At 40.4% G+C, this 22,465-nt stretch overlaps 2 protein-coding genes across 2 annotated transcripts; one reads left to right on the top strand and one right to left on the bottom strand.

The window, feature by feature from the left end:
* The first annotated feature begins 1,317 nt into the window (after positions 1–1,317).
* Positions 1,318–13,366, top strand: crkl (v-crk avian sarcoma virus CT10 oncogene homolog-like). Its single transcript, XM_040157328.1, has 4 exons — positions 1,318–1,894; positions 2,288–2,600; positions 3,314–3,788; positions 10,940–13,366. The coding sequence occupies exons 2-4, from the start codon at positions 2,290–2,292 to the stop codon at positions 11,072–11,074; spliced, it is 921 nt and encodes a 306-aa protein (XP_040013262.1). The 5' UTR covers positions 1,318–1,894; positions 2,288–2,289; the 3' UTR covers positions 11,075–13,366.
* Positions 13,367–18,533: 5,167 nt separating this feature from the next.
* LOC120806763 (T-box-containing protein TBX6L-like) lies at positions 18,534–21,998 on the bottom strand. The gene is made up of 9 exons (XM_040158179.1): positions 21,983–21,998; positions 21,395–21,542; positions 21,040–21,142; positions 20,195–20,359; positions 19,943–20,089; positions 19,663–19,739; positions 19,330–19,403; positions 18,948–19,171; positions 18,534–18,734 (listed from the first exon to the last, which is right to left on the bottom strand). The coding sequence occupies exons 1-9, from the start codon at positions 21,996–21,998 to the stop codon at positions 18,534–18,536; spliced, it is 1,155 nt and encodes a 384-aa protein (XP_040014113.1).
* Between the last annotated feature and the right edge of the window lie 467 nt (positions 21,999–22,465).

Genomic DNA, 22,465 nt, shown 5'->3' with positions numbered 1-22,465 from the left:
ACAGTCGTTGCGGCTGTTGGGATCCCATTGCAAGACGGTCTGTAGTTTTACCAAATGTCTTAGAGTGGACAGGAATGATTGAAAGTGGGATACAGTGATTCCTGACTTAAAACTAATCTGGACCAGTGGTGTAAAGTGGGGGGGGGGACAATGATCCCTTTCTTACTTCCAACTCCCCCTACTTCCAGCGCCCTGGCCCGAACAACACCCATCTCCAAACAAGGTCTTCATTTTGATCTCAACTACACACCTGTAAAGTTTTTGGGACTGTTTCTTGCATGGTTGTGACGCTATCATGGTGACAAAATCTGTCCACAGACAGACAGACAGACAGACATATAAGCATCTGCCAAATTACTTAAAGCTGCTTCTGTGATAGTTCTCGCTACAGTAGGTGTATCCAGGACCACATTTTGCCATGATGACACACACACACACACAGCAGACTCACAAAGTGAGAACAATACCAGCCCCGCTGTCTTGGCTGGCAATTATAACAATCAAGTCTGCAATCACTCATTCATCATCATACAGCAAATACAGTGAAATTAAACACTGGCTTATGCTTCGGAACCATTACCCCAATAGTCTTGATTGTATGATCATTACATCTCAAATGGCACCTGCTTAAATCCATTTCGAAAGCAAGTATTGTACCTACTACTCCTCTACATTATGACAGCTCTAGTTACGGTTTTATTTTATTTTATTACATTTTTCTAGATTTACAGAATAAAGTAGGCTGGTTAAAATTACCTCCACCCCGACCAACGGTAAAATGCCACTTACACATGACGCCTCACAATTAACAATCTAATAATATAATATAATATAATATAATATATTATAATATAATATAATATACAGTATTTTAATACAACACTCTCGGGCCCGTTTTTCTGGATAACTAGTACTTTTACTTGTCATACTTGATAGACATTATTTGTTTTGCTGATAATACTAATGTGTTTTTACTTAAGAGAGATTTTGGTATAAGGTCTGTCATAATAATGGTATTATACAAGAAGTAAATCAAATCAATTATATGTGTCGTACTTTTTAAAATTGCAGTTAGACATTGCTTCGGAATACGACAAAGAAAAAGAGGAGTGCTCAGAACACGAGAGCATGAAAAAAGAAAGCATCAACATATGTTATAAATCGGCCTGTAATGTATTGTGACTATACAAAACGTTCTCTAGCTGTGTCATGGAAACATGATTGACACCTCGCTCTCTACAGTGGGGGTGGGAGGCCTTACGAGTTCTCGTCACCCGCCCACCCCCACCACCACCCGGGCGTCAGTGACGTGCAGATAGAAAGCGGGACCTGCCCTCCCGTCGCCATTTTTCGGTCTCGTACTCGCACTTCTGGTGGCTCGGGTGAGGGGGGGACGAGCAGAAATAAGGGAAAGTATAAAATATAGGATCGCGAAGCGAGGATCCCTCGTGAGCAGTCGGGAATGCACGCGAGAGCTACAGCGTAACGTTCTAGCTCCTGAGATGCACGCGCTGGACATAAGCCGCTGCTGTGAAATAATTTTTTGTGTGAAGACGTGTTGCGGGCCGCCATTTTTTTTGCTGTGCTGCCTCAAAAGTCTGCTCTGACTCGAGAAAGGGATTCAAAAACGCATTTCCATGACGTGTGCCTTACCGCAAGATAGAGAAGATAGTAAGAAATCATTTCGTTTTCGACCCCCGGCTACTGGCAACCTTTTGCAGACATGAGGACACATCAGAAGAAAAACTGAGGCCACCTTTTCCGTTTCTCATAACTGACACTGAGTGGAGGAGATAAATTATTAGAAGAGAAGCCTGGTGTTTTCTCGGAAGGCGGAACGAAAAGGGGAAGCTTCATTGATCATTTGTTGCTTCGGCCTCCGTCGATGTTTGTCGTAAGTTTTGTTTTTTGTTTTTTTGTTTTTCTATTTTGGCCGCTCAAACAATCACTCAGCCTCTGACTGCTGAACGCAGCAACCACATTATGCTCCAAAGTTGGATCAAGCCAGTCGCAGCCTGTCTCTGAAAACGTCAGGTTGTTTTTGTTTGTTTTTTTGTTTTTGTTTTTTGTTTTTTAAATAAGAGGTCTCCGGAGCCTGCGGCGTTTGTGCAGAAATCACTCGAAACCCTCATAGGGCGACGAATGCCCTGCCCTGCATCTTCCAAATCCTCCAGTTTGCTGTGATTGGCCAATTCCATCACGCATACACGTTTTAACTTATTGTCTAGTCTATTTTGTAATTTTCTTTTTCTTATTTGTAGACTCATACTAACTTATTTTTGAACAGAAATGTCAACCGCTCGGTTTGATTCGTCTGATCGGTCCGCCTGGTATTTTGGACCCGTGTCACGACAAGAGGCACAGAATAGGTTACAAGGACAGAGACATGGCATGTTTCTTGTTCGAGACTCGTCGACCTGCCCCGGTGACTACGTGCTGTCAGTGTCTGAAAACTCCAAAGTGTCTCACTATATCATCAACTCCTTGCCCAGCAAGAGGTTTAAGATAGGCGACCAAGAATTTGAACACCTCCCTGCTCTCCTGGAGTTCTACAAAATCCACTACCTGGATACGACCACTCTGATAGAGCCGGCACCCAGGTAGGGAAGTCACCCAGTACACCTCCACTAACCAGCACGGTTGTAGTAGACAGAAGATATAAACCATAGATAAAATATCAAAACTCCTGAGTTTCATTGATGTGAGTTACTATTAAAGACTATGTGATCCAGGTTATCTGAACTAACCCACTTCCAGTGAAACTTCGGTACCCTGCAATTATTCCGTCAAGCTTTCAGTTTGCTAAATTTGAAACTGGTGGACACACCAGCACCATCACACTTCCAGTTTGCTGTTTTCATTTCAATCACCAGCCAAGTCGCTGGTGAAGTCTGGTATGTAAGTTTATGTACCCTTTAGCAATGTTTGCTTATATACAACCATAACTTTAACCAGATATTACGTGTCCACCTCCAGAGCTGATTGTGTATTTTATGAAGTGTGTTTATATCATTGTGTATGTGGCATTTTTTCATATCTTGCTTAAAGACATTGGGTATTAATGATGGATATCAAGATGGCCCTTGTATACACTACATTAGTAAACATTCATACGCAAGTGTTCTTGGAGAGGTGCATGTAGGTCACAATTGCTCAAGTAAAAAATGGGCCCTTTCACCTAACATCAGCTTTTATTGAACACCATTCAACAAAAAATATGTGATGTTTAAGGGAAACCTATCACTGATTACATAAGACCCACTGTAACCACATTATATCTCATTCCCTTGCCTCATTATTGTGATCATCCAAGGTACCCAAACACAGTGAGTGGTCCCATCCAGCCCATGGGTGGGCCAGAGGAGAACCTGGAGTATGTGCGGACTCTGTATGACTTCACTGGCAGCGATGCAGAGGACCTTCCTTTCAAGAAGGGGGAGATCCTAATCATCCTGGAGAAGCCAGAGGAGCAGTGGTGGAGTGCCAAAAGTAAAGAAGGGCGTGTCGGGATGATCCCTGTGCCCTACGTGGAGAAAGTGGTACGACCTTCACCCCACTCTGGCCAGCCTTCCCATGGATCTCGCAACTCCAACAGCTATGGGATCCCCGAGCCTTCCCACGCACTCGTCCATGCCTACGCTCAGCCCCAGACACCGTCACCATTGCCCCCTGGCACACCTGGAGCAGTTATCAGCCCTCTACCGTCCATGCAGAACGGCCCTGTGATGGCAAAGGCCATTCAGAGACGAGTGCCATGCGCCTATGATAAAACAGCTCTTGCTCTAGAGGTATTGTAAAATGGATTTTCTATTCATGCCCACTGTTTTATCTAAAAATGTGCCATTTGTCAGTTCTCTGTATCTCTCCTCTCTTCATCCTTGCCTTTCTAGGGGACAACATTGTCTTCACCTGCTGTTCAAAATGTTGCTTTTGTTAGAGATGAGGTGTTTTAGTCAACATTGAATCATTTGGTTGTTATTGCTCAAATATTTGTGAATTCTGGGGTCAGGTTAATTTAGGACTTTCAACTCATTTACTTTTGGTTCAAAATTTGTAACATTGCCAAGAACAAATATCCTTAACATTTTCTGAGTCCAGGTCATGTTAGAAATTGAGCTTATTTTTTGCCACATAACCTGTGTACAGGTTATTACACATAACCCTCTTATTTTTGTTCAGCAGTATTTATGTGTAGTGCCTGAGAGACAACTTGTCGTAGTCTACTCATCTTAAAGCTACACTGCCTTGTTACATCTCTTGAGTCAAGATTCCTACCAAAATGCTCAAAATCAAGATGTGTCCAGTTGCGTTGATCAACAAAAGATGCTTGGGGTCCAGCTCAGCTTTGCGTACACAATTAATGATGAACACTGATCAGCCACAACTTTAAAATCAGTAAATGGTTTTAATTTTGTCACTGATCGATGTATAATTATAATAATCATTTTTTCAGGTTTCATTTTTTAAGTTAAAAAACTGCAGAATTTTGTAATGTAGAAGTATTTCATTTTTAGTAAGAACATCTGCTACAGGTGATAATAGCTCAGAAGTTGACAGAAATTTTTTCGCTCCTTAAATCATCACAACCTGGCAAAGATCTCTAGTAGGAGAAGCTGTAAGATTCCCAGCTTAAGCATGTAAATCATGTTGACAGTCTTAAGCAGTATGTTTTTGAATGTAAAGCTATTCAATCACAAGAGATAATGGGGGAAAAATAATTATTTTATAATTCTTTATATTGACTCCATGTTATTTATTTTTTTGGAAATGCCTCTAATTCCGGCAGCCCTCAAAGAACTGATCAATAATTCATTAGTTAAAAGAAGTGATAGATGGAAATAGTCAATTTCACACCTATAGCAGAATATTTTTAGCACAGCACCATTTCTTGTAATGTTTAACTGTACTCTGTATTGAAATTGCAGTAGTCAGTAGCTAGTAATGACGGTAGGGGAAAACACCAGTGCTGCCTAAAGAGTAACTACAGCAGTCTCGCTGGTTCTGTGTGTGTGAAAGTGTCTTAAGAGAACTTGTGGTACTTCTCCAATCCTCTAATATTTAAGGGTGTGCTCGTTCTACAGCAGCAGCTCTGGTGCCTTGCTGGCCTTCTGTTGTCAGGGGGTGGGGTGTGAAGCGGTGCGTCAGCTAGTCCAGCTATACCCAGCTATTTTCCACATCATTGCTTTTAATTCTTCAATTACCAAATGTACCTAATGTATTTAAATGTATAGTGAGATTTTTATGTTTTTGCGAGAAAACATACCTTTACTGCAGGTGATTCATGTTAATTTGCTTCTAGTTGACCTCTGGTCAACTTCAATTTGTTGCTCTGAGCGCTGGCATTGTACTACATGCCAGCAATGACTGCAGGACACATTTATTGTTTGTTGTGAGACAGTTAGACACTGATTCTCTGGCTTCTGATTGGACAAGAAGTTATGGTCGGGTGAGGGAGCAGGTGTTGGAGATTTGTGTAGTATGTCTAATTGAAACCGTGAATTTTTTTTCCTTTTTTTTTTTTTTCTTGGAATGATAAATTGAACACAAGATACCCTTTGGCAGCTGTAAATTGAGGGTTGGTGGGAGTCCGTGGTGAGACTAACCTCACTATTGTGGCCTAATTTCCACTGATGGGCAATTTGAGCCCCAATTCTACCAGTTGTGTCTAGTTCACAGTGGCTCAGGCTCAATCTTCTTGCTAGTCAGCTAGCTGCTAAACGGGCAGCAGCATTGTTGCATTTCTCAGCAGTGTAATCTGGCTAATAGAAATCTGCTTTGACTGTGGTAACATGTTGAAGCATGTTATGTAATGCTCAATGTGCACCTCACATATATGTAGTGGGGCTCCAAAAAGCTTTACTCCGATAGCAGACTGAGCTGTAGTGATGCCCTGAGGGGATAGATGAAAATGAAAGGTATCTCAGCCTAGCTCTCATTCACTGACATCAGGGTGTGTCTCTGGATGTAGGAAGTAATCTAGGCCGCTCCAGTTGGGTACAGTGATAACTTGTCCCTGTGACTGTTGTACAGAAATGAGGGTGTAAATTTGGACCATGAGCAAACCTGGTGAATGGTATTCTAGCTAAAGGTTAGGCAGCTCCCTCTAACAACATTAGTTCTGTCTTCTCTGCTCTCTCCCTTGTGTTCCTTTTTTAACAATTGACAACCGATAACAGCAATTAACTCAGGAGATGCCTAATACCTCATTCAGGCTTACAACTGTGATGCGAGTTAAATGGGTCGATAAGACATGTCAGATGGCCAGTGTATGCACCCTCTGTTGCCCGTCACCGCCCATCTTTTGTCAACAGCTGCACTGTGTAAAGATGGAACCTATCATTTAATAAAAATGATAACTAATTGTTCATTTAACCAACTCCACAAAGAGAGACCGAGAGAGGGTAATAGGGGAAGAGTCACAGTCTAGCAAAGTGAGCACGTGAGAACAGAAACTGACATTTAACTTGATTTGCCACTTACGTTATGCTATTCTTTGTGATCATACAGTATAGCAGTGAAGTGTATGGAGCTACAGTTGCCAAGTGGAGACTACGGTCTCATACTGGATGAATGGTTCAGAGACAAGTTAAATGTGTGTTGAGTAGACCCACGTCATACATGTGTGTCTCTTTAAAAAAAAAAAAAAAAAATTTGATTAATCCTGATGGTTTTGATTAATCCTGACAAGAGCTGCACCAAGCTGTGGAACATGTGAGCAAAATGCAGAATCGAAATGAAGATGTCCATCCTGATAATGAGCAGGAGTGACCAGATCTGCTGTGAGATTATAAGTGAGTCACATTGCCTCTTTCTCAGCAGCATTTTCAGACCTACATTACAACACCTCAAATGTACCGCTGTTGTGAAAACTGTATCTGAACTTCCATATTCTGCTTTTCCTGCGGACAAAAAGAGGCCATTCAAATGCGTGCTACTCTGTCCATAGACACAAAACATGACAGTAGGAAGAATCAAAAGGAAAAGTATGTATATATGGAAATTCAGTGTGAACATACCGGTAGGGCTGATTTAAGATAGTTGTCTAGATGTTGCTTTCTCTTTGTTTTTCTCTCACCTCATACTTATCAGCCCATCTAGCTGTCGGGGCTTCGGGTTCAACTTTGTATATTTTAATGATAGTGTTGGGCGTAGTGCTAATTTCGGCACCTGATTTTAGTCTAGTCTTGATCTTTTGATGAAAATGCATATTCGTTTTATTCAAATTTAGTCATTTGATTTTTGTGAGTTTAGTCTGGTTTTAGTCCCTGACATGTTTGCCATATCTTTGTCATGCATTTTTAATTGTAATGTCTTCTAAGCATTTTGAGGCTACCACTATTGCCATCTTTCTGTACAGTTACCATGGTTACAGGTGTCTATAGCGAGGTGTCCATGTCACTGCTCTGCAATAGTACACAGACTGACTCACCTCGGTCAATCTAGTTAGCATTTCCAAACTCTGCCTGTTTGAACAGAATCGTTCTCTCTAATCCAATCTAGTACAGTCGTTGCTGCTAACCTAGCATTAGTGCGGCTACCTCTGCTGTTCACTGCAGAGCAGTGAGTCATTCAGAAGCTGGATTCACTCGCTTGTTCTCCAAAATACTGGTCATTGCCTGGGTTTAGTTTGAGAGGAGACGCTATATCATCCGATAAAATCAACTATGATATTTCTTTAGGGAACATCTAGAGGGAGGTTTAAATGGTAACCACTGAAATTAACCTTGGTATTGAATAATTCCTTTTGATAGCAACACTAAAGACAGCAGACTGAAAGTAATGGTAACGTTAATTCATCCACAGCACCTGATAGTTAAAATATCTTACGTCTTTGTAAATGTAGGCGTGCAGCTGCCTGCATGTTTGTCACATCTGTTTTTTTGCCGCTTCTTGTGTAATTCTCAGTTGATTTGTAGATGAATTTAGTTCATAACTCCGTTTCTTCCAAGAACAGGTAATGTCAGATAACATTACTGACAACGACATCATTTTGGAAGGTGTCTCTTGTTACCTCTGCCGAGGAAGTTATGTTTTCACCCCTGTCTGTTTGTTGGCTTGTATATTTGTCAGAAAGGATTGCACAAAAAGTACTGAACCGATTTGTACCAAACTTAATGGAGGGATTGGGTATGGCCCAGGGAAGAACTCGTTAAATTTTGGTGCGGATCCAGGATTTTTTTTTTTCCTTAACATTGCAAAGTGCGGCATTTTTTGCCTTGGCGGAGGTACAATTCAAGTTATCTGTGCTGCAACGGGTCAAGCGGCTAAATCATCTTGAAAATGAGATATTTTGGGTAGTGGAGGGAACGGTATTGCTAATCAGGAGCTACAGTTTATTGTTCTGCAGATGCATGCTGGTTGTTGAATAAGATTTTTCATTAAAACGTCCTTGTGTCGGCCTTTCACATTATCATTTAGTTTTTATTAATTGACAAATCACTTCGTCATAGTTCTCGTTTTCAAAGGTTACTTTTCATTTAGTTTGAGTCATATTTTTGCCTCTCCAGCAAGAGCAGTGCAAGCTCTGATACTTTGTGTGCAGCTCAAACATGGACAGAACAGAAGCTCAATACTGCAGAAGACTAATTTAGATTAATGAATTGTTTAGAGTGAATTTATTTTTTGCTACAATGAAGAAATAAAGATGCTGTTGTCATTGCATGTGGACTGTGTTTATGGTCCCCTGAATGCTACCAAATGGATAACACAGACATCTGTAGGGTTTTTCTGTAGTGTAGTGTAGTGCAGGTACATTTGCTACTCTTCTGGAATGCCTTTGGGGCTCACTTCCCTGGTCTAAAACAGGAGTACTGAGAAAAACACTTACTCAGTCACATCTGTTCTGCTGTACTCTAAGTCCATTTTTGTCTGCAGCAATTGTACATGTTAATAGGCAATTTATTTATTTATCTAAATAATTTTTTATTTATTTATTTATTTATTTTTTTAAGAAAATGTTGACTAATCTTACAGTGTCTTGGCACTTATCTTTCAATATTATGTGTTATTAAAACTTTGAAAGTTTTGTTAAAAAAGATGAGGCCTAGGTAGATTGTTCCCAGACTAAGCACAAAATCCAGAATTTTTAGGAACTGCACAACTATAGTACTGAGTGTAATCAGTGTTGCAATTACTTGAACTTAGAGAAGAAAGCCACCAGAAACCCTAGAAACCAATCACTGGGGAAAAACTAGCTGAAATCTAGTATTTCCTGTGGTATTTTTGGTTTACTATTCAAAAACTTGCCTTGCACAGAAAACATACCTTACCACGTCTCATCTTGTCTCTTCTATCTGTGTCTGTCTTTGGCTCATAATGGATTATGGCTTACAGCAAAAACCCTTGAGTTTTGTACTGTTGCTATTTTGGAGCCTGTGAGGTTCAAGAAGCAGAAGCTCTGAGTCATTATTTATTTACTTCAGGGATAGGCAGTCCTCAACAAATGAAATCAGGTTATGAGTTTGATAGTTAGGTAGTTTTTGTTCATTTTTATTGCATAGTATTAGCATATTCTGCTTTTTCATTCTTGCTATTATAATAGATATGATTCTTTAAAATACTATTTAGACTTATAGAACATACTTAAGAATTTTAAATAAAGTCTGCATTCATTACAACAAACCTTTGCTGAATGAAGATTTGTCTTTTAACGCTTCAAATATAATGAGTAAAAATTAAGCACTTCAAAACTGAAACTTAAATTGAAATTCGAAGGTGAAAACTTGCAAGGGCCAGCTGTTTAATGTAAGTAGCCTTTCAGAACAGGCTGATACAATAGAAGTTTTTTTTTTTTTTTTTTTTAAGAATTCTTTGAAAGACAGATTTCACAGAAGCTTTTACGACAAGAAGCATTCTTGTCATTCCAGAGTGGCGTAAAGGATTATTGTTAAAGATGATGTCTAGGACTGGATGTCCTTGAAGCCTCATTCTGAAGTTAAAGCTACAAATAGTGCTCTCACATTCCCCTTTCAATCATGATGGAGACTTTCCCTTCTAATCCTGATAAAGAACATATGGCTTTGTGCAGTGCAACTAACAGATTGGGGTCACATTCAGTGTTTCTAAGCTATCTGAGCAACTGCTCTGAGGTCGTCTGTCATCAGTTTAAACCACGGTGTAATTTGCTTGTGGAGAAATTTTATTTTAAAAAAGCGTGTATTGATAAATCAGTTGTACTGGATGTTGTGGAAGCTCATACGTGCATTTTTAATTTTGTTAGAAGCAGGTTTTAAAATAAACACTGGCCGTGTGCAAAATGCATTTTGTTTTTTCCCCAGGCTATGAAAAATGTTGACTCTTAACAATAGAGTCTGGTGGAGCAGTTAATCACCAGCTTAAAATTCAAATTGACTCTTCTCTTATCTGCAGATACGTTATGTGAAAATTACACTTACAAACTATGGTCCACTGTTGAGTCATTATGAACTTTTGACTTATTTGGTTATTGTGTTCTAATCTATGTAAAATGTTCAAGTGTCCGTGTTTTCAGGGTGTTTTTAGTGAGTTGTAGTGTTACAGAACTTAAACTGTGATAAATGGGCTGGTTGAGTGACATCCACATCATGGCCACTTAAACAAAATGTGTATGCACTCATACAATGTAAGGTGCTTCGGTTAAATGCTCTTAAATGTTCTGATGCCAAGGTGGTATATGAAAAACCTGCATTTTTTAAAATGTCTTCTCGAGCAGTATATCTTGTAAACACACCATGGAAGTTTGAAATATCTTAATAATTAGTTATTGTTTACATATGTGTCTAACATGCAAACAAAATACCTCCAAGCTTATTGGATTTATTTATTATTAATATTTTTACAGAGTACAGTAATACAACTGTAAGCAAAGTATGGAATATATGTTAATCAGAAACTCACTTTGATTTACTGCAAACAAGTTCTGCTCCTCGTATAACTCAGCCCACTGTCCGCTCCTCCTCAGGTTGGTGACATCGTCAAGGTTACACGGATGAACATCAGTGGTCAGTGGGAAGGAGAGGTGAACGGACGGCGGGGTCTCTTCCCATTCACCCATGTCAAAATCATAGACCCCCAGAATCCAGATGAGAGTGACTGATCTTCGACTTGAGCCTCTCGCCAGTATCAACGTGTACCCGAATCTGCTGGCTGTCTTCACCTTTCCTGCCAGTGTCACCGCGGTTACGTGCTTGCCTGCTTGGGGCTGTAACATGATAGCGACCCCTCTGTTGTTGCCAACCATTGCAAGGCTTTCTGACTGTTTACAGCTTTGGACATTGGATCCAAACTAAAACCTGACCCCACTTGTCTCGGTTCCCTTTCCCATGTCATGGTTCCAGGCTGGGCAGTGTTTTTGCATTAGTGTCCTTTTCATTTCCAGATCACTGGGCATCTCTGTGTGTGTGTGTGTGTGTGTGTGAGTGTGAGTGTGAGTGTGAGTGTGAGTGTGAGTGTGTGTGTGTATAAGTGCATGTGTGTGGGGGTGTGCTCACAATAGATATTTACCACATTACATCACAACATGTCTGTTATTTTAATTTGATTTCTCTGAACATTTGTTATGTATGAAGTCTTGGGGACTTTAGAAAGTGTTGGTGTGCATTTGTTTTGTTGATGTGAGGATATTTGTACGAAGTAGGGAAAAGCAATGTCCCTATGGACTTGGGAGAGCACTGAGGCTATGAGGAGTTAACCAGCCAGTCAAAATGTATTTCTCCAAACAATACAGGTCACTGTTGTACCTTAACCATCACACAAGCACACACATGAACACACACTTATTGGCCATGAGGTATTCAGGTTGATGGTTCTGTGATGTGTATGTGATGTGTGACTGGAGTCAGGAGGAAGCAGAGGAGGTGGGTTTCTGAAAGATGATCTTTGTAAATTGACATTATAGATCCCATGATCCCATCCAACCTGGCACAAGACTGGCTGACGAGACTTATTTATCTGTTGTCAATAAGACATGACACAGCCATATGTGATTTATCTTTTTCTTATTTGTGCCACATGATCAACAATAGTGTTCTGTTTATTTGTTGTTTTGTTTTTTGTTTTGTTTTTTTTGTGACATGGAGAAGATGTATGGTAGAGGGGAAATTCTGCATGTCCACTTGGTACCTCTCTTTACTGTCATTCTCATTCTTTTGAACTAAAAGGACATTGCTTAGAGATTAGCAGGTTTTTAGTGCCAACAACACCAAGCACTAGAAGATATATTTCAACTTTTTGCATAGGAGTGCCAAGCTTTGAACAGGTTTCCAAAAGTCAAATAGCAACGGCAGTAGCCCTGGCCAGCACTTCCCACGAGCATCTGACTACAAGGCTAGCGAAAAACGCAGCGCGGGCACTTGGACTTTCCACTGAGGTCAGAAGCTCCACTTTCAGTGGCGTAGGTCAGAGAAGGAGGGGAATGTCTCAGCGAGCCAATGAGATCCCATTAATGCCTTTTTCAGAGAGTAAGATAAATGCATCTTTTAGTGCATGCAATCCCCTCTCTAACCTTATGTTTTTAATGTGACGTTCCTCCTGTCAATTTAGGATTTCAACCTGCTTTATTCCTTTAATATTCCGTCTGTGCACAATTTTTGACTCTTTTTATGCAAACAGACTCTGTCAGAGTAGTGGTGTGCTGCAACCAATTCTGTTTGATCAGTAGGAGCCGAGGATTAAACAGTTGTGCAAACAGTGCCGAACCCTAGATTTCTGCTGTAAAAATGAACTATTTCGCTAACTTGTTTCCCCGCCTAGTGCTCTCTGTTCAAATCATTGCTCAGCCGTTCACTCAGAGTAATATTGTGCAGCTTTTAGTTGTATCCCAGTTTTGTTCTTGTTTTTTGTTTTGTCAATTTTGTAGTTGGCTATTAAATCAAGCATTTTTGTTAAAATGAGTGATGTTATTAAACAAAAGTACCTAAGGTGACATTTACAAAAGGGAAAAATGCCTGCTGGTTGCCTCTGTGCATGACCTCTTGGCTGGGGAGATGATTCTACCCAGCCAAATGCTGCTTAATGTCATTTATTTCCTTATTAAATAAAGGTTTCTCTTAGTTTAATGCCTCTTGGTCTGGCAAACAAACCAGTGTGGGTTTTCCTCATCAAACATAATGACATCTACTAATTAAGCAATACACCCTGATTAGTTCCATTCTTGAGGTGAACTCGCTTTTGTCATGCTTCTGAGTTGTTTTGTAATGGCATTAACAGTATTACTGTGCTCTCTTCTCATATTCTAGGAAAGCCCGTCTTTTACTTAAGAATTGAAAATTGTGCCTTTTATTTTCTTATACCATTTACATGTGTTAATATTTCCCATGGTTAACACCTGTGCTGGTATTGACCCTTTATGTACAGAACAAGTAAATAAAATTTACGTCTACTTCTTTAAGTTGCTCTGGTGTCCTCTATGTGCTTGTTGCCTTTTTAAAACAGATGGGTGGGAGTGGACCTGTTTGCAGCAGCTTGGCGTCACAGCTTGTGTATCTGGAGCACGGGACAGTTGCTCTTGCTCTAATTTTTTGACAGTTCCACTTTTGATTCTGGCTGCGCTCAGGGGAGAAGAAGCAATTATTGAATTTTAATGAAGTGCTAATAAAAGAAAGTCAGCTGACCTGGAGATGAGGAATGTGAAACTTTTCAAGGGCAATGTTTCAGATGGGCATGGTCCGCGGCTGTTTGTTCAGCACTTTTCAAACCAGATACAAATAACACAAGTATGAGCCAATGGGTAATGTAATAATGCTAATACAATCTTATGTGTCTTACACAGCAATTGTAAGTGATGTGTAACACTAAGGTATCTGTTCATACTGAAAGTAAGGATCAGATGCTTCTGGTAATGGAAAGGTGACACACATATGCAGGTGCTTACGGAAAACTGGGTTTAGCTGAATGTAAGAGGATTCTGGCCATTAACAGGGACCCTCCACTGGGGCCTCACTGAAAAGCAGATACGAATATGATGGGTCATGCAAGTCTTCCCATGTACACTACACATGGACATACATGCATCTACCTGTAGCAGATGTGTCATAGCTGTAGGATGCTACCATTCTACACAGATACCAATGGTCGTTATGCCATAATACATGTCTTCATACAAAACAGTCAGTCACACGCTGCTGCTGTACTGGCCTAGAAACACTTGCTCATCCATCCATCATATATCATAATAACCCACAAGATGTATTGTCATACTGGCTTCTATGAGGTTGTGGGGGAACATATAAATTATGGATAAAGTATTTGAAGTCACAGGTATGACTTCGTCAAGTTTAACTCACAACTAATGCTCAAGATCCTGAGGTACAAATGTAGATTTTGATGAAATACATCCAGATCTACCTCTGCATTTTGAAAATTAAACAAAGAAGTAAATACACATCAAACCGAAAAAATTCAACCGACTGGTTTATGTGACGTCTAAAATAGTGTTCCTCTTCATAGCTGTGACTTCCTAAATCTGTGGAGGATGCATGTGCTCTTGTAATTACTGCCATAAACATTGGTTTTTCAACATCAGCAATCATCTGCATGCGTTCAAGTATTACATTTATTATTGTATATCTGATTTAAGCATCTCTTTAGTAAGTTGTGTTTGAGGAAAAAACATTCTACTCGACTAAGTTGGTTTGTTGTTCCTTATGCTAGTTCATCTATCAACCCTGACATCCATGACCTCACTGACTCATTATCAAAAGACTGAAAAGATTCAGATAATGTTGAAGTGGTAGGAGTTGCGTGTGAGTCAGTTGTTTTAGGTACCACAGGTTTTCAAATTATGCCTTTTACAGGTACTTTGTCATGATAAGAACTGTGTATATTGTGCAGCTTCTCACAAAATACTCTGCCCCTTCTGCCTTGGACCCTTGTAGTTGTGTATGTGCCAGGTTAAATTTTCATTAAAGCCAATCGACGTATTCCTCTGGACTGTGATAGGTGGTGGCTGCAGTGAGAATGACCATAATGAATCAAACTTAGCCCAGTCCGACCTTTCCTCAGGGCACAGTGTATACATCAGTCAGTGTGTGTAAATGGCTGTGTGGCTCGGTCGATGAAGGCCTTCCTACAGTCCATTACCACCACTGCCCTCAAGCCAGCTGCGATGGCAGCTGCCGCACCGTAGAGTATTCGGCCCACAGAGGTGAATGCGCAGTGAATCTTTGCTGTTTGAAAACATGAGGATGCTGTAAATGATCAACACACATCGACACATGTAAAAAAAAAAAAATGAATACAGAATATGAATCCCCGAGTCTCTTTCTCTCAAGCCTGCTTCAAGATCTGCTGAGCTGTCAGCGATGTTAGAGCTGCATCAGCTCTCACACAGACAATAAAGAAATTTAAAGCTCGGATGACACTATTAGGTTACTCATAATGCTCATCAAAATTATAAAAATCAATGTGAAGCCTATTATCACTCGACATTAGTTTGCATGCTGCTACTTTTAATTTTACACCAGTCGACCAGTGGGAATGTGTTTTATCCATCATTTGTTAGCAACATGGACACAGTTTAAGAAAATGGGACCCTGGGCACTGATAGAAGCCTCTTTCGGGCGGTTTTGCATCTCTTTCTGGTCATTTTGTGTGTTTTAACTGAGCTCTCTGGCTTTCAAACAACAACTATACTAATTTATGGAAAACTATCTAGAGAGCCTATAAAGATGCAGAAAGAGTAAATATATTTTATGTGTAAAAAGTGACACACTTACATAAATGTGAATCAAAGGTGAACGCTTCGGTTAAAGGATCAATGTCAGCACAAGTTGTGTTAAATAAATTCCTCCTCTTGGCCACATTTTTTGTCAGTGTGCAGGCGGTTTTTCTATGAATGGCACTGTTGATTTTGGCCTCACACACTTCCCACTATTTTTTGCCTGGATTCAAGAGTGCAAATCCTGTAACAATTCTTGACTAAACAAGACATATTAACAACCACTTCAAACAGAGGCTCTGGCACAGCGGTCACGTTATCTCTCTGGCTCCTGGGCCGTTCAGTAATCCATCCGTGGTTTGACGGTAGCCGTGATGGACAAGATGTAAACCCATGAATTAATCAGCATCGTAATAGTCCCAGTCAGGCTTAGATTTAGTGTGTCATCCACACACCTTATCGCAGCTCTAGATATTCACCCCATCCTGCAGACAATAGGATTAATTGTTTCATTTATTCCTGAAATTACATCACCCAAAACAAGTAATTCACTTTTAATAACAATCAGAAAATCTTACATTAATACAGTTTGATCATGTCAAAGATTTCTCAGTGACATATTTTGCATATTGGATTTTTCTTAAGGTGTTGTCTAGGTATAGAACGGACCTTACAACATTGGTTCACTCTGGTTAAAGCTTTGACTAAATGCTTACATGCCCTTTGGTGCTGGAATTATAACCCGACCACACTAATTGACCCCATCTGTGCTCTATTATTCATTTCATAGCGAGGTGAGAGGAATCCAGAATGAGCTATGTGGGTCACCCAGATGACCCAGGCAACCCCAGGAAGACCGGGAGGTGAAAATGGCCATCCTGTAATCAGAATGTCACAGTTTCAACCTTCCTTATAGCCAGCATGTCTAATGTTAACGAAGTGTTCTTCACTGACTGACTCCAGGTTTGGTGCCATTCGTGACTTTGCCTCTCAAGTGAAAGGCACACGTCTATGCATTTTTTATACAGATGTTTAAAAAGTGTATTACCCAAAAACATGTCAGTAGATGTGCTCTAGAAAATTCCTTTGCAGCCTCTGCTCCCTGAAGTTTTTTAGATGTCCCAGATATGGCTTCCCTCTCTCTCGCTCTCTCTCTCTCTCGTAAAACATTTGCAGCACAGACGCCCCTGCCTTCTGCTGGGGAAACTATGCCAGACTATGATGGTAATTCCACACTAGCTGACTGTCGTGACTTTATCAGGTCAGACTCACTGCTCTAGGACAGTCTCTCTCTGCTCCATCATTCTCGCTCTTTCTCAACCCTAAGCGTGCTACTGTTGTGTAATGCCTCTGCTCAGATTACAATACAGCTACCGAAGACATATTGGTTATTCCTGTGACATTTAATAGCTAAACTCTCAGTTAGCCGTAGTACAGCAGTGGATTACTTGAACAGCACAGTCATGATACCAGTCATAGAGTGCTGTCTTTTGGACATGTTATTATTATTATTTTGTCACATAGCCTTGCTGGGAGTTATCTGCAAGTTTGTTAAAGAATAGTGTCAATGTTTATGTGTTGTTGGTGGTAACTGGAACTATGGTTGCACCTTTGTCAGTCAATATGAATCGATTATGTAGATTTTTAGCCACGCAAGTGGATTTTGACTCGTTTGCAATACAATTCATGGACCCCAAAGGATGAAGCCTTTTGACTTTGTTCATCCCCTGAGTTTTCATCTAGCTCCACCAGCAGGTCAAGATCTGTGGTTTTGAGTCACATATCTCAACAACTATTGGATGGGTTGCCATGAAATTTGGCACAGACATTCATGCAATAATGTTGGTGATCCCTTAGCTTTTCAAATAACGCAACCATCGGATCAAATTTATGATTATGTCCAGTATCTTGGTTACTGAAAAAATATCTGCAACTAATGACATTCCCAGCAGCCTCTAACATACTTTGTGTTCAGTGCTGATTGGCAGATGTTAGCATGCTAAGATGATGAACATAGTAAACATAATGCCTGTTCATTTAGAGCATGTTAGCATGCTGACGTCAGCATTTAGCCCAAAGCACTGCTCCTGTCCCTAAATAAAGCCTCAGAGAGGCTCTATCGTGGCTGCTAACTGTTACGTGCTTATGGATTTGTGGTTGACATTCACATGTATTCAGCACAGCCCATCCCATTATGAATAACATAGCTGTGTGTCCTTAATTCTAATCAAAATACCTGAAAACATACCTGAATGTCGTCCATCTCCATTTAATGTGCCATTTATTTCCTTAGCAGCTATACAGCAATATACAATCTTGTCACTTTTTGATGCATATACTGAATCTCACACAATCTGATTTATCTGATGTTTTTCACACAATTTGATGTTAAATAAACGTTAAGTTTCTGTTATTCATTAAATTTAGTCATTTTTATACTATATTGTTTTTAGCAATTCCAAATGTTGACATTTCAATTAAAAAAAACAAAAAAAACTTTGATACCTCAATGTGGTACCTTAACAACTTTATTAAAGATCTGTTACAGTACAGATGGGTACCTTTTCATCATACGTCTGACTGTATCTATTTAGAACAGACAACTGGTAAAGCTGAAGCTGAACTCGCATGTTTGTGACCAGGAATAGAAAATATGGGAAAACATAAATCTCCACTTTAGAGGAATAGGATTTTTGTCCAGGTTACACACCTCATACATTATAAGGTCCTGGAAATACATGAAACTTTGTACACATTTATACACTTTTAACACAAACTAAAGGAGTGACCCATCAGTTAGTCGCTGCCCTAACTACTAATAACAGCATTTCTTAGTTTTTTCAAGGCTTTAGTGATTTTATCCTCCATCAATGAGGTGGCCACTGAAAAGGGACAAAGTTCACCAACAGGAGTACGAGAAGAGCGGGTACTGGCTCCAGTCTGCTGCATTGCCGTGGTGGTGGTGCTGATGATGGTGGTAGGCGTGTTGTTGGACGCCATGTTCCGCTGTGGCAGGTGGGTGAGGTTGAGGGTGGACGAGGGTGTGCACTGCATCTACATCACTGGTAGGGAATGGAAATCTGGAGTACTCCACGGATCTGGAGAAAAGAAAGTGATGTATGGGTTAATTTTCATGCATCATCACACGTTCAGTCTATTTATCTTCAAGTAAGTCAGACTCCAAGTGTATAAATGAGTGAAGAACGTTCTGATTTTTCCCATGTTATTGCTTCATTTATTTCATTTACATCTCAGTTCACAATTTATTTTTCTGCCCTAAGTCTCATTGGGTTTTATCTCATCCTATGTGTCTTAAATCAGACCTGTAGGGCTGGTATGCCACGGATGCAGGCACCATCTGTTCTTCACAGCTGTAGTCATACTCATGCAGCTCCAGGGGCTCAGCATGTAGACTCTCAGATGGGTCCTGCTCCAGAGCCCAGGCTGAAAGGGGCCCCCCCTTCGGTGGCTGCTGTGTGGAGGCCGGATTCTTCTCCGCCTGCACTGACTGAGAGGTGGAGGGCATCCTCTGCAGGTCTGAGAGGGAAATACAACGTATAGTAGGCGCTCGCATGAGTGTCAAATACATTAGCACACTGATTTAAAGGAATACTTTTTCACAACACCAATATTTTTAAGATTTATATCTGTTGACATAGTATGATTTCCTACAAGCTCTATGTGTAAAAACTTACCTGGAGGACTGCTACAAAGAGCTTTCCTGTCCAGTGTGGCTCTCTTTGCAGGAGGGCTTCTATTTGAACGACACCTATGAGAAAATAAAAAATGTAAGGCCTTTTTTTTTTATTTTGACACTTTTCTACCCATTCAGATTCAGTTTGTTTACATGGACAAAGGTCATTGTGTATTAACAAAGATAACATTAATGTGTACAGTCTAACAACTAAAAGTGTTTAGCACAAAAACTATACTTCCTTTGTTTTATTCAGTGTAGCAGGCAAAGTAGCTCAGAACTGCTAGAGACTACCATGTAACAAATTAATGACTTATTAAAAATGAATTCCTACCTTTTGCTGTGGGAATGGGTGCCTCCCTCCCTGAATCCCTTAGCAAAAGGGTTGTGGTCAATCTTCAATTTAGTGATCTTAAAAAAGGCAAGAAAAGATACTTGTCAAAGGTTTGCTAATGCAGCATTTTGTTTAATCAAAGACGAATATCAACATGTCCGTATTAAGTTACTGTTCCTTCATAAAATGGTGGTACATTAAAGAGGTGGCGGTGTGGCTGATTGGACAAAGAGATTAGCTGCCAGGTGAACTTTGGGGTGTTTTTTCCCTACGTTTGTACCTTTGGGTTTTGGTAAGCGGTCACTGCGGTGAAGGCTGTCTCTGGGAAGGAGAAGGTCTGAAAGGGGCCCCAGCGGACAGTGTAAGGGCTGTCTGCTTGTATCACATGAAACCTCGGGTAGTAGCGATGCATGGAGTGCAAGATGATCTGATGGGGAAAAAAGAGCAGAGCGAACACAATGCATATATGAGTAAAGTGAAAAATAAACACAGCACAGTATGATTGTTTCCAGATAGTAGGATGGTGTCTTACATGACCGTGCTGATCCAAAGTGTTGTTGGTGAGCTTCACCTTGAGGAAAGACAACGACTGCTTCATCCAGTGACTTCCCGTGGCAGGGGAGTCTGGGTGCATGTATGTCCGACATGGGGGCTGGGGCTCTGCCTTCCCAGTTACCTCCCACTGTTCCTTTTTCCACTAGGGGGGAGGGAGTGATGCAAGGTGAGACCTCAGGACATGTCTGATTATTCAGAACTCTTCGTGAAGCATGAAATTCATTTTCCTTTTCTCATGGGGCAATGCAAGAGAGATGTGGTGCATGAAAACTTTATATTTTGATTAATTGCAGGGATATTCTTCACACAGTGTTACAGTGTACAGGGGGCTTCTGTTTTTCTGGTCACTTATGCTGATAGGATTTTTTTCTTTCTCTTCTCTTTCTTTTTCACATCCACCTCCACCGAAAAACACATCTAAATCTCTCAAAGCTCTTTTACAGTACTTCATTGTTTTCAAGGGTATGCTAAAAGTGATATCTGACCAAATGGGCCAGACCAGTTGATGTAAGAGCCGTTGAATGCATGGACGGCCGACCGCTCCTCATTCACTGATTGTGAATGAGGAGGGATGCTAATTGATTGGGCCTCCAGCCGAGAGTGCACAAACAGGAAGCAATGAAAGGCTTTGATATGCAGTGGTATGGCTCAGAGTGGGCAGGCCTATGTCTGGCTGCAGACTGCTGCATTTTACATACTGCTATCTGTTGCTTTTAATCCCCAACAAAACAAAATGCAGAAGACAATGAAGATGGAGGAATAGAAAAGCCTCATACTTAAAGAACCCAAAGGTGTGCGACGAGGCATAAACTGCTCAGTTACCTTGTATTTGAAGCCGTCTACAGGAACCATATCCATCATGATGACATAATTGGCAAAAGGTTGGAGCCCAGATAGACCGACACTGCAGTGTGGAAACATTCTCCTGAAACAAATACACAAAGTCAGTGAATTTTTTGATTTTCTTTGTAAATTGAATCAAATGTCACGTCCCTTGAAACAAAACCTGTGCAGTATGTGCAGTCAAAGTCTCTGCTCTGCAACATTAACATGGGTTACTTCTTATAGGTTTTGGTCTATGTGATAAAAGACACAAAGCACAACTGGAATTTTCAGAAAGCACGAAATACCCTTAATTTTTAATTTAGAAGTCAAGCAATTATGTCAGTGCTGTTACCGTCCATGCTTTGTAATAATCATCTCTGTTCCAATGCTGTGGAAGGACTTCCAGAGATCAGCGTTCTCCAGGGTCATCCTGATGCAGCCCTGCTGGTATGAGTCAGCTGCTGGAGGGGACCTGGGCATGTTTAGATTTGATTTGGAGTCTGTGGAGACAATAAAAATAAACATGTAAACAGTTCTGCAGCTGTATTTATAGAACACGTGACTGCTTTATTGCAGTATGGAGTTTCCAGAGCTTGAGACAGCATATCTCTTTGCACACAGCTGTTCTACTTAAAAGGTCAGAAGAGCTTTGCACATCCTCAGTTTAATCTCCATATCTCTTCCTCCAAATCAGAAAAATAATTAGATTGCCCATTTTTTTTAATGCAAAGAAAGAATGTGCATTTTGTAGTTGAAAATAATCTGGAAAAAATTAATTAAACATTTTAATACTTATGGCCAAATGCATCCTGAAATAGTGATTATTTACCTACAGCTCAAAATCGGTCTCCATCTTGAACGTCAGTGAGTCCTGTGTCACGTTGAACGTGCATGCTCATTCAACACAGTCATAATGAGTAATAATGAGACATAAACTTACCAGAGAAGTGATGCATGTTACTATGTCCGTCTGTTATCACCAACAACAGCACCCAGGGGATCCTTGAAGTTTTGAGACGAAGTGCTGCTTTCAGATGTTCTAACTCTGAAGTCAAATTCATCAGGGGTCTCTATCCCTCAGATGTCTGGGCCTTGAACTTGATTGGTTATTACAGAAAGGGTGGAGTCTAAACAGCCGGGGGGGGGGGGCAGAGCAGCCTGAGGGGGGCAGGTGAGAATATTACCTGATGTTGAGGTCTTTGTTGTGAATTCACACGCTCAGTCACCATACTGTGGGACTGTGGGTAGATGTTGGTGTCTCTATTGTTCAACTAAATGTAGAGGGATTTTTAAAATTCGGCCACATGTTGTCATGAAAGTCATTATGTATGCACATACAACTGCAAACTTATTCATTCTTGGTATTTTGTATTTTCTGATCACAGAGAGAGTGAAATTATTTAAAACGATATGAATGATGATC

This window comes from Xiphias gladius, chromosome 20 (assembly GCF_016859285.1).
Source record: "Xiphias gladius isolate SHS-SW01 ecotype Sanya breed wild chromosome 20, ASM1685928v1, whole genome shotgun sequence".
NCBI classification, from domain to species: domain Eukaryota; kingdom Metazoa; phylum Chordata; class Actinopteri; order Istiophoriformes; family Xiphiidae; genus Xiphias; species Xiphias gladius.
The sequence above is the reverse complement of the archived record's forward strand: the minus strand, read 5'-3'. Positions and strand labels throughout refer to the sequence as shown.